The sequence below is a fragment of the Eulemur rufifrons genome, chromosome 2 (genome assembly GCF_041146395.1).
Source record: "Eulemur rufifrons isolate Redbay chromosome 2, OSU_ERuf_1, whole genome shotgun sequence".
Classification (NCBI taxonomy): domain Eukaryota; kingdom Metazoa; phylum Chordata; class Mammalia; order Primates; family Lemuridae; genus Eulemur; species Eulemur rufifrons.
This window is the reverse complement of record NC_090984.1, coordinates 101558561-101571640: the sequence shown is the minus strand read 5'-3', so window position 1 is coordinate 101571640 and position 13080 is coordinate 101558561. Positions and strand designations below refer to the sequence as shown.

The following is a 13080-nucleotide window of genomic DNA, read 5'->3' as shown; positions in this document are numbered from 1 at the left end:
GAGGAGTGATTATAACACAGGCCAAAGACCAGCCCTTTTCTGTCTATGGCTAGGCTCTCCGGAACCTTGCTTAGAAATAGCTGTTAGTTGTCTCTGGGCTAATGCCTGTGACAAGAACTTGGATAATAGAAGCATTTTGTTCCCTGGGTAATTACCAGAGAGCGCTAAGCATTTGTAGAGTTTTTGAGGCATTTAATTTCGGGCCCTTGAGATAATGGAGAGTCTTTATCTCCAGATGATTTGGAATCTTTGGCATCAGTATAAAGATTCAGGAAGATGGCACATTAATTTTCCGCACATCTAACACGTCGCTCCCTTATATTTGTGGACTCATAATTCTGAAATCCCATGTGGTCCTGTAAAATTCAATAGTAATTAGAGTACTAATAGCTGGGCAGAGTACCACGTTATCTGCTTAAATTGTTGTTAGTTAACACACATGAAATTGCAATGTAGCACAATACAAATATAAGATGCTATTATTTTGAAGACAGAATGCTTGCCATATTGTAGCTTGAATTCTTTAAAGAAAAAGAATGTTTATGTCCCCAGAAATAAAGGACTTTAGGTTACCTGTGAGGTATTTTACAAACCTCTGGCCATTGTCTTGCTTTTGTCCTTCAGAAGGGAACATCTTTGTAGATTCGATGTGTGAACTGAGCCATTTCTTTTTAATTTGTGGTCTGTGACTAGAGCAGCAGTTTGCAGGGACTGGTCATGCAGTCTGGGAGAATGAAGACAATTACTGTCCCACAAAGAAGGAGTTATCTGACATATCCTCAACTTCTGGGCTGTGTCTGTCCCTTCTTTGCTGTGGATGTCAGCGTTTTCAACATGAGTAAAATCCTGTTCTGCCTAGGGATGCTTTTAGTCTGTCATTTGCTATCAACAGATACACCGAAAACAAAGTTGCCCTGGTTGGAGCAATAGCTGAAGACTTTTCAAAAGTTCTGTTTCTCTGAATGCCCCCAGGAAGGAAGAACTCTTGTTCCATGTACTAGATCCAAAATCCCCATCTTGACATAGGTTAAATGAAATAACATGAGTAAGGCACACGCTGTTGGTCAGTTCAATATATTTTAGCTCCCTACTCCTACCTGTTCTGGAAACTGCCAAATGACTATGACAGAGTACATAGGAACTTTCTAAATTTCACTTAGCTCTAAGATTGGCAGTATTAACTGGACTTACTTTGGCACCCTGTTGACCTTTTGAACTTCTGTAACTACGCTTGTGATTCATATATCCCCACCTCAGGTGCAAGTAGATTTGTCCTTGGATGTAGGTATGTCATCTTTATCTCAGTTATGTTAGACTAGATGGTCTTCACGTCTATTGCTGTTTCTGGAGTTTGTGAGGGCTGTGGGGGCAACAAACTAATTTGACTGAATTTGGCTTGTCACAAGAAGCTTCTCTCTTGGGTCTCAATGCTCCACCAAGGAAAGTAATCTAGAGATTTTCTAGAGGCTGGATTAACACCTCTGTTTAAGAAGCAGGTTTTCAGAGAGTTAATACCTTTTCTTGGTAGAGTTACATATAAATAACTCTGTGAGCCCTAGGTTGAAATCATTAGAACGGAAGATTTGAATATGGTTTAAGAAGAGTTTAATTTTACTGATATTTTGGAGGTGTCACAGGTATACAGAGAAAGGCTTTATAACATTTAGTTTTCCAAACAGTACCTACCAGGATGGATGAGAATGGTCAATATTGTAGAGAGGGCTTTCTCTTGGGCACTGGGCTTCATGATATGAATGCTAAGCGAAGACAGATGCAGAGTGCTTTTAGCATAGGAGGAAGCACTTGCTTTAGGGGACTAGCTGCACTCACGTACTATGAGAAAGTTGGCTCCTTTGAAGAAGGCATAGAATGGACATAACAAGTTAGTTACAAATGTTTACTATGCATCAGATATTTAGCATTACACAAACTAGAAATCATTTTAATTTCCTTTTGTTCAGATTTGAGTGTGAGGGAAAAGGATAAAAATCAAAACAGTTTGTGACTATGAAAGTGTATGATTGTTAATTGTGTGACACAGTCTAAGTGCTATAGGTCTTTAGGGACGAAGGAGTCAGTGGATGGGAGTGATTGAAGGCGGCTTCATGGTTAAGTGTTGAAAGATAGGTAGGATTTAGGTACAGTGAGTATGCATGCTTCTGGAAGTCAGGAATTCTGTTCTTGCATTTTGCAGCAGAGTTTTGCAGTTCAATGTTAAATAAATGCTTCACTGGCCCTAGATAGGGAGTTAAAAGACCATGGTGCTGCTGATCTTGGTTTGCCACCCAAAGACTGAGTAACTTTATGGCATCTTTAGTTTCCTAATTTGTAAAAGGTGGGGCTTATTGTAAAATGAAGTCCCCTGTAGCTCTAACATCCTTTGATTATTTAACAGCTACGTGCAGCCTACTAAGGGAGTGCCACCCCCTAGTGGAGAACTTATGGTACATCTTGTCATATAGACTGCTTTTTTCAAGCTGTTGGCAAAACATACCTCATGCTTCCAGCCATACAGGAGAGAAGTGGACTGGAAAAATACCGGCCTGCCTTCATGAAGCATGTATAATTTGGCATTCTTACAGATAGTCTGAATAGTAAATCAAATGTTTAGAAGAGCAAAACAAAAGTTAGTAGGGATTTTGATACTGGGGCTTTCATTTTTAGTTTTTTATACTGACTATGATGATAGTCATTGAATGCTTCATCCTGAGCAAGTAAAGAGGATCTTCTTGAGAAAACTTAAAATTCATTTAAAAAATTTACTCTGTTGCCTGCAAAAGTAATAGCAGTAGGAAACCCAGTACATTTATTAGTCAAACAAACTGGACTACTTATCCAGATCCTTGTTGCCTAAATAGCTTGTTCATTTCACCTTTGATTCAGGAAAAACTTAGTGTAGTCATCTAGCTTTCTTCATCAGATTTCTAGTACCTACAAAAAGAGTATAAACTCAGATAGACTTGGACTCCAGGCTCAGCTCCACTGAGCTGTGAGACCTTGGGTAAATTATCTAACATCTCCAAGCCTTAGTTTCCTCATCTGAAAAACATTAAGGATAATAATACTCACCATATTGGGTTATGAGGATTAAATGAGATTATAAAGCATAAAATACATACCACATTCTGAGCATATACAAATAGGTCTCATTCATTTATACTACCTTTTTCATCCCCTTCCCTAATTTAGCTTCAGTCTAACTTCAGCTTGAGCCTTTCATTTGCTATTATCCACCACCCTCCCCCAGCACTAGCGTTGGCACATATTTGTGTACACACACACACCACACACACACACACCCCTCTAGTCTAGCTTCTAGCACATCAGACTACTTATGTCTAGACTATTCGTAGTCTCCTAAAGATGGCCTGTACTTTTCTCCCTCTGTGTTTTGGTTTACACGTTCCCCCCAGCCTTGAATGTCTTCTCCCATCTCTTTCTTTCTTTGTTTTTTTTTTGTTTTTTTTTTTGTTGAGACAGAGTCTCACTCTGTTGCCCAGGCTAGAGTGAGTGCCGTGGCGTCAGCTTAGCTCACAGCAACCTCAGACTCCTCGGCTTAAGCGATCCTACTGCCTCAGCCTCCCGAGTAGCTGGGACTACAGGCATGCGCCACTATGCCCGGCTAATTTTTTCTATGTAGATTTTTAGTTGTCCATATAATGTCTTTCTATTTTTAGTAGAGACGGGGTCTCACTCTTGCTCAGGCTGGTCTCGAACTCCTGAGCTCAAACGATCCGCCCACCTTGGCCTCCCAGAGTGCTAGGATTACAGGCGTGAGCCACAGCGCCTGGCCCTCCATCTCTTTCAAAGTCATACCCAACTTGTAAGACGCAGCTCGCCCACTTCCTGTTAAGCTGCCCTTTATCCTCCCAGCTAGAATTAATCTCTCACTGCTTTCTTTCCATTCTTTCAATGTGTATCTTTGTTGTAGAAGTTAATGCGTAATGCCTTATAGGCCAGGTGCGGTGGCTCACGCCTGTAATCCCAGCACTCTGGGAGGCCGAGGTGGGAGGATCACTTGAGCTCAGGAGTTTGAGACCAGCCTGAACAAGAGTGAGATTCCGTCTCTACTAAAAACACAAAAATTAGCCAGGCATCATCTAGTGGTGTGTGCCTGTAGTCTAAGCTACTCAGAAGGCTGAGGCAGGAGGATCACTTGAGCCCAGGAGTTGTATATCTTATTAGAAGATAAGCACTATTTATGTATGGAAAGTTACACATCAAGTTTATAACCATAGTCACCTCTGAAAAGGAATGTGGGGATTTGGGAATTAAGGAACTATGAAGGTGGACCTCTGTTTCTGAATAGTTTAAATTTTTAGCAGGAGAATATGTTTATGTGTTGTTTATACAACTACAAAATAATACTGGGAAGAGATTGGGAACAGATTTTTTGTAGATTTTTAATCTACAAAGTCCATCCTCACTACCAGGTTTAATTCTGTCATCCTTTTTTGTGTTTTAGACCTTTGGGCTGTTGTCATTTAATTAAAAGTGGGGGAGGGACTAGAAGTAGTCTTCAAAGTAATTTTTAAAATATTTTCAGCTGGCAGAGGCACAGCCATAGTTTCACTTCCAGTTTCTTTTGCAAGTCTCTATTTAGGCAGCCTTAAATAATTTATCTCTAAGAAGTGTCATGCCTTTTCCCTTATACTATCTGATTCAGGAAGCTTTGGAGGAGGAAGTATAGAGCAGAAGGAAAGATGTTAACAGACTAACATTCAGTTTATTGTGTATCTCTTGTATTTTTCTTGGCAAATTTTTTTTGCTCTCCAGCTCTATATGAAATCTATCAGCAGATATATATTCTGGGCTAATGGCAAAACCCTGCATTTGGGCATTCAGCTAGGAAAGTTAGCTCAATGCATTAACCAACCATTGGTTATATTCTATACCCAAAAGCTGTTCTACAGCTGCCAGTCACACCATTAACTCAAGCCATGATTTTACAAATGTAAGAAAATGTGCATCCGGTGAAAGAAAATTTAGTTGTATCATCACAAATCCATTGCCACACTTTTATATACTTTAAATATAAACTGAATTTTTATAGCCCTATCTTAACAGCAGTTTCTTGTTTTATTCTAAATAACTTTTGATTTGTTCTTTCCACACGCAGGGAAGAATATAGATAAGCAAAGAGAAGGTAAAAATCATCCTTAAACTCCTCCCTTTCATCCCATGTTCACTATTTCATCTCTGTTAATATTTTTTTTTTTTTTTTTTTTTTTTTGAGACAGAGTCTCACTCTGTTGCCCAGGCTAGAGTGAGTCCCGTGGTGTCAGCCTAGCTCACAGCAACCTCAAACTCCTGAGCTCAAGCGATCCTCCTGTCTCAGCCTCCCGAGTAGCTGGGACTACAGGCATGCACCACCATGCCCGGCTTATTTTTTTTATATATATTTTTAGCTGTCCATATCATTTCTTTCTATTTTTAGTAGAGATGGGGTCTCGCTCTTGCTCAGGCTGGTCTCGAACTCCTGAGCTCAAACGATCCGCCCACCTCGGCCTCCCAGAGTGCTAGGATTACAGGCGTGAGCCACCACGCCCGGCCTATCTCTGTTAATATTTAACAGAGAAAGAACAAGGATGGTGAATTGAACAAAAGAGAAGAAAAGGTGGGGAATTCTATAGAGAATGTATGGTAAATAGGGAGTAAAGAAGCAGATACAGAAAAAGAATTATTGAAGAATTCCCTATGTGGAAACTTAAAAGCAGCTGGTATATAAGAGTTTTAAAATTTGGAAAGCTCTGGTGGTTTATCCCATTTTAAAGCAAATCATTTTCTAAGGTTTATAAGAAAAAGGCAGAATAATGAAATCCTTGTTTGTGTGATATATGTCTCTGGTTATTAGATACTCTTAGAGGTTTCACGGTGGTCTAGGATGAGAAGGGAGGACAGTTCATTTCTTTCTCACGCCCATAATTCCTCAGCATACGGGGAAGACCTTGAAGATTGCTTTTGATAACTGGCTGTGTTATTCTAAAAAAAAAAAAAAAAAAAACCAGAAAAACAACTCAGTGGAATTTTTTGAGCAAACCACAGATTCATCTCAGCTCTGAGCTCTGATACAAATCTTAAAGTTGTGAGTCTGGCTCTTACTGCTCCCATCACTTTCTCCCACCCCCATCCTTCCTTACTTCCCCTTTAAAAAATAAAAATATAAATATAAATAAAAAAATTGTTGCGGGATATATGTGAGCAAACCAGAATTCACTGTGTAATTTTGAATTATGCCCTTGCCCATCTCTATTGATATGGGGAAGAAAAAAAAAAGAAAAAAAAATAAATTATGCCTTAATGCTATAATAATACATGCTCTCATACTCTGTGTACTATTGAGAATTCAGTGGTTTCCCTTCTATTAATAAAATCAGGCCGGGCATGGTGGCTCACGCCTGTAATCCTAACACTCTAGGAGGCCGAGGCAGGTGGATCGTTTGAGCTCAGGAGTTTGAAACCAGCCTGAGCAAGAGCAAGACCCCATCTCTACTAAAAAAAAAAAAAAAAAAAAAAATAGGAAGAAATTAGCTAGACAACTAAAAATACATAGAAAAAATTAGCCGGGTATGGTGGCGCATGCCTGTAGTCCCAGCTACTCGGGAGGCTGAGGCAGGAGGATCACTTGAGCCCAGGAGTTTGAGGTTGCTGTGAGCTAGGCTGACGCTGCAGCACTCTAGCCTGGGCAACAGAGTAAGACTCTGTCTCGGCCGGGCGCGGTGGCTCACGCCTGTAATCCTAGCACTCTGGGAGGCCGAGGCGGGTGGATCGCTCAAGGTCAGGAGTTCGAGACCAGCCTGAGCAAGAGCGAGACCCCGTCTCTACTAAAAATAGAAAGAAATTATCTGGCCAACTAAAATATATATAGAAAAAAATTAGCCGGGCATGGTGGCGCATGCCTGTAGTCCCAGCTACCCGGGAGGCTGAGGCAGTAGGATCGCTTAAGCCCAGGAGTTTGAGGTTGCTGTGAGCAAGGCTGATGCCATGGCACTCACTCTAGCCCAGGTAACAAAGCGACACTCTGTCTCAAAAAAAAAAAAAAAAAAAAAAAAGACTCTGTCTCAAAAAAATAAATAAAATCAGGTTTGACCTAATATGACTCTTACACTTATGTTATTAATAATATTGTTTATTTCTTAGACATGAGTGGAAGGGCAAGGTGTAAAGTGCTTTATTAAAGTAAAAAGTCTTGGGAAAATAGTGTATCTTACTTTACAGCCTATTGTATATACTTCTAAAGAGATTTTAATCAAAATTAAAGTATAAGAAAAGGTGTGAGACAGAAAGATATAAATAGTTTGTAGGGAAAGGAAGAAGTCCAAGTTTTAAAATACATTAGGTTGATCAACAGGAGAAAATATAAATCTGGTAATACTTTTTTCTAAAAAGATTCTTCTTGCCTTGTGTTCTAGACCAGAGCAATTTTTTCAGGGAGCAGTTTCCCTAATTTCTTTCTTTTCCAGATTGCAAAAGTTGAGAAGCTCAAACCATTAGAGGTGGAGCTACGTCGCCTAGAAGACCTTTCAGAATCTATTGTTAATGATTTTGCCTACATGAAGAAGAGAGAGGAGGAGATGCGTGACACTAATGGTGAGGGCAGGGCAGTTCTTCTTTCTCAACAAGTGACCCATAAAGGAGACAGAGCCCCAAAATTTAAATTCTGGTTATACCTTTTTCTCAGTTTTGGCAAAGATGTGGGGGGATGGCGTGGGAGGAAAATCGCTTGCTTCTCTGCTATTGCTGCTGAAGGTAAATGAGCCTTCCTAGATTTTCAGGAGAACAAAAATTTTTTCTTTGCTGTGCAGTTGACCATTATCAGCTTATAAGCATATCCAACTGATAGCACTAATCTTTGTAATTGTTAACATTTATATATAGAATAATGAACTTTTAAAAAAAATTATCTGAGATCCTACCGTTAGACCTAGGGACAGAGTAAAGTTGATTAATTGCCTCCCTCTGTCCCCCCACCCCAGTTGTTTCAGCGGCTGAAGAGACTCACTTCATTATATTTACAATGCTTTTGTTTTTTAGAGTCAACAAACACTCGGGTCCTGTACTTCAGCATCTTTTCAATGTTCTGCCTCATTGGACTAGCCACCTGGCAGGTCTTCTACCTGCGTCGCTTCTTCAAGGCCAAGAAGTTGATTGAGTAATGAATGAGGTGCAGTCTCCTCCCACCTTGTATCTCAGCCAGCAGAACATCGCTGGGATGTGCCTGGCCTCAGGCATCCTACCAACGGCACCATCGAGGCACATTGGAGCTTTCTTGCCAGAACTGATCTCTTTTGTTGTGGGAGGACACAGGGTACCAACTTACACCCAATAAGTCAATGAGGGACTTCTTTTAACTTGGTAGGATTTGGACTGGTTTTGTGACAATAGGAGTATTGTTAGAGTCACCTATGGCAAAAAATAGGGGTTACCTAGATAATGCCAAAGCCAGCATTTGTACTGGGTTTCCTCGTGTGATCTGTTTGAACCATGTTTTCTTTCCTTCTCCCACTTGCTCATCAGCTTGGGCTTCCACTCTGGTTCTTTCACCAAAATTTGTATGACCATGTTGAACTTGTTTCATTCTGATTGTCCTCTTTGGTTTTCTTATGAAAACACCTTTAACTTTCTCTTGGCCCTTAGCTGAAATGTTTACGTAGCTTCTGGTGATACCTTTTCATAATTTTATTTTTCTTTAAAGGGTGACGGATGTGACACCTCATAAAAGTGAACTTTAAACTGTAGATAACTCTTAAAATTTCATTTTAGACAATTAAAATATTTGTGCTCAACTGCTTGAACTTTTTCTTTTTGTGTATATGTATCTGGTTCTGTGCAATGTTATCACATGTGTAGAATCATGTGACTACTATCCAAGAGACAGAACAGTTCCATCACACAGATCTCTCCCTTCAGCCACAGCCACCTCCCTTCCTTACCACCTCACCCCAGCCTCTGGATACCATTTCTTTTTTTCTTTTCTTTTCTCTTCTTCTTCTTCTTCTTTTTTTTTGAAACAGGGTCTTAGTCACCCAGGCTAGAATGCAGTGACATCATTGTAGCTCACTGCAACCTCAAACTCCTGGGCTCAAGTCTGGGAGTTAGCCTCCTGAGTACCTGAGACCACAGGCATGCGCCACCATACCTGGCTAATTTTTTTTTTTTTTTTTTTTTTGTAGAGATGGGGTTTTGCTGTGTTGCTCAGGCTGGTCTCAAACTCCTGGCCTCAGGCAATCTCCTGCATCAGCCTCCCAAAGTGCTAGGATTACAAGTGTGAGCTACCATGCCTGGCCTAATTTTATCATTTCAAGAGCGTTACATAAGTGGAATCCTATAGGATGTAACCTTCTGAAGTCAATTTTTTTCACTTAGCATAATTCCCTTGAAATCCATCCAAGTTGGACATATCGATAGTTGGTTCCTTTTGATTACTGAGTAATATTCCATAGCATGGATGTACCACAGTTTGTTTAACCATACACCCACTGATGGACATATGGTTTGTTTCAGTTTTTGGCCCTTACTAATTAAGCTGCTGTGAACATTCATGTACAGGTTTTTATGTGAACATAAATTTTCATTTGTTTGGGATAAATGCCCAAAAGGGCAGTTGCTGGGTTGTGTTGTAAACACATTTATTTTTGTAAGAAACTGTCCTTTTCCAAGTGGTTGTACCAATTTACGTTTCACCAGCAATGTATGACTGATGCAGTTTCTTCACATCTTCTACATCCTTACCAGCATTTGGTATTATTACTTTTCTTTTATTTTAGCTATTGGGATAGGCATGCGTAATGATATCTCATATGGTTTTACTTTGGATTTTTCAGTGGCTAATGATGTTGAATATCGTATCATTTGTTCATTTGCCATCTACATATCCTCTTCAGTGAAATACCTATTCATGTCTTTTGCCTATTTTCTAGTTAGATCATTTGGATTTTGAGAGTTTCTTATATATCCTAGATACAAGCCTCAGTATGTGGTTGCTTGAATTTTTAACATAACTTCTACCAAGGAAAAATAAGTAAAATTTGCCAACTCTTCTTGCATGGCCAGTCACTGACTTAATTCCTGTTCTTATGTGTTCCATCTAGAGAATTAAGATGTATGAGGTATAAAATAGACATCTGGGAGGGTCATAGAGTAAATACTTGAAAATACATGTTGAATGTAAATAAGAGAAGATATGGATACAAATGACCATGTTCATAAAGTTATGAAAAATACTGTCACTTGAAATCTTTCCCTCATTTCCTAGGAAAGTAGGTAAGAGTTTATCTTCTTTGTAATCTCTTTTAAACCATGCTATTTACAAGGCTTGTCTAATCACAGTGGCAAGAATTACATGTAGCTTGCAGTGAAGTAGAATATTGGAATTATCATAGAGAACACTTGTGTTGACGTGGATGAAGTACAAAGGTGAAAGAGGGAGTGAGTTGTGTTGTTAAAATCTCAGGCTATTCTGGTAACGTTCCAGCTACTGTGAACCCAAAAGCCTTTTTTGTTTTTCTTTTTGACTCCCTGTGTATTTGTTCCTCTTGTGTAGTATGAAAGTGGTCTGTCTTTAACTTGTGTAACATTGCCATCTGCTGTTGAGAATTGATAGGTTCTGCTTCTGAGAACCAGGCAGTAGAATCCTTTCCAAAGTGGGGCAGCAGATGTTGAGAAAGTCTATCTTTAGTATTTTATATACTAAATGACAAGAGGATGCGTCCAAGTAGGGAAAAGAATAAACAAATTTGTGGGTTAAGATCCATATTTAGACTTTTAAATGTGGAATTCTATTCTGTGCCATTAGCCTAACAAGATACTCTTTCCTATTTCTAACCGGTGCCTTTCCCCTTTTTAGGAACAATGAAAGCTACTCTGTTAGTTATGGTCTTCTGATCTGATAAAATGTCAAGAAGATAGGAGAAGAGGATATTTTATTTTGTTGATGTTTTTTTCCCCAGGTGTGACTCTGAGCTTTGTGGAACTGAAATTATTTCATGTCCCTTCCTTTTATTCATGCTAAAACTATCAACTTGGACATTTTTGTGCTTTTGGTTTAAAGGTTGATTGATATTATACCTTGATTTTGTCTAAAAAGTAAAAGTATTTGCCTTTGACAAAAAGCTAATACAAGAGCAAATCAGCTTTAAAAATAGGGATGTTATCTGCTTTCCTCCATTGTTGAGCATATTATTCAAAATGCCATGTATGATATAAATGAGAATGATACAGTTGAAGTAAGTTTTGTTTTACCATTGTCATGCACCCCTGTCATAAAGCCATTTTTCTGTTTAATGGAAACAGGCATGTGGGATTTATACAGATTTACTTGTAAATGTTGGATTGGGGATTTTTGTGTAAATTTTCTCAAATAAAAGCTAGCAGAAACCATTTTAGGTATATTTTTCTGTTACTCTTGAGTATTTATTTATATGTCTGGATTAGGAACAATTTCTCCATATTCCTTAGTTTTTGTTGTTGTTTTGTTTTTTGAGACAGAGTCTCGCTGTCACCCAGGCTGGAGTGCAGTGGCATGGTCATAGCTCATTGTAACCTGGAACTCCTGGCTGAAGGGATCCTCCTGCCTCAACCTCCTAAGTAGCTAGGACTACAGGTACACACCATCACACCCAGCTAATTTTTTAAATTTTTGTAGAGATGGGAGTCTTGCTATGTTGCCCAGGCTGGGCTTGAACTCCTAGCCTTAACTGATCCTCCCACCTTGGCCTCCCTAAGTGTTGGGATTACAGGCGTGAACCACCGTGCCCAGCCATATTCCTTAGTTTTCAAATATGGCAAATGACACTCTTGAATAAGAGAAATAATATTGTTGTCCTTAATTTACTCCAGATAGATAAAGTTTATGTAAGCCAGTACAAGTTTATTATATTTTACATAAATTATATATATGCATATATATATATATATATATATACAGCTAATAATCCTTAATTATATATCCTCAAAACAAATAGGGTTCTATAAGCCAGGCATTTCATTCTCTGTATCTTCTCCCTTTTGGAAACTGCTGCTGGAATTATTCCTACAGAGAGCCTTCTCCTTGCCCTTCATTCCTAAAATATCCCTCCCAATTTAGATCTGCTTGAGACTTGCTTTTTTGGCCTATCATATCTATGCAAAATCTCACCCGAGGAGATAAAAGGCCATTTTCTCCTTTTACTTAAGTTGAACATTTTCCACAAAGCTTTTTTCCGAGAGCCAACATGAAGTGCTTTGCATAATCACTGGCTGGCCTATTATTTATCAACTATGTCCATTCTCCGAAAAAACAGGTAAAGTATATTAATGAATTCATAATCTGTAAAGTAGTGGTTCCCATTATTTGGGTATAAATATTTTAACATCAAAAGTGTTTTGTTTCTTACTGATGTTTTACTTTTAGAGAGCATAAATAATGAATGAATTCAGCAAAACTTATAAATGAATTTAGTAGTCTCAATAGTATCATAAACTTATTAAGTGGTAAAACATGTTTCATAAATTATTCAGTCTTCTGCAGTGGTGTCCCATATAATGTGAGCTGCGTGTATAATGTTAAATTTTCTAGTGACACATTAAAGAAGTAAAACAGATAAAATTAATTTTAATAATATATTTAGCCTAACGTCCTAAAATATTTCAACATGTAGTCAATATAAAAGTGATTAATGAGATGTTTTACATTCTATTTTGCATATCACATCTTTGAAATGCAGTGTGCATTTTACAACTATTGCACATTCTCATTCAGCTATAATTCAAATGTGTTCTAGCTACATGTAGCTAGCAGCTACTGTAGCAGATAGTGAAGATACAGACTTGGCTTAGTCTTTGGTAGGTTCTTTCATCTTTACAGTAACTCCATGGCGCCTGAGAATATGCCGTTCACAGATTGGGAACTTCTGCTAGCATTCTAATATCCACTTGTTAAAATGTGGAAATGGTTTGTTTTTGACCAAAGGCACTTTAAATTCAGTTACACCTTCAGAATAAATGTTGAATCTGGACTTATGAATATTTAAAGGTCAGATGATTATTAATATTTTCTTTTATATCCAATATAATGAAAAATTTAGCATGAGTGTTTCTGTT

At 38.5% G+C, this 13080-nt stretch overlaps 1 protein-coding gene across 1 annotated transcript in view; it reads left to right on the top strand.

Moving 5' to 3' along the window:
• TMED10 (transmembrane p24 trafficking protein 10) overlaps nucleotides 1-11371 on the top strand; it is a 35771-nt gene extending 24400 nt beyond the window's left edge. Inside the window, exons 4-5 of the mRNA XM_069465132.1 lie at nucleotides 7464-7590; nucleotides 8035-11371. Of these exons, the coding sequence (XP_069321233.1) occupies nucleotides 7464-7590; nucleotides 8035-8156 (249 nt within the window). The 3' untranslated portion in view covers nucleotides 8157-11371. The remainder of the gene's footprint in view (nucleotides 1-7463; nucleotides 7591-8034) is intronic.
• Nucleotides 11372-13080: the final 1709 nt, after the last annotated feature.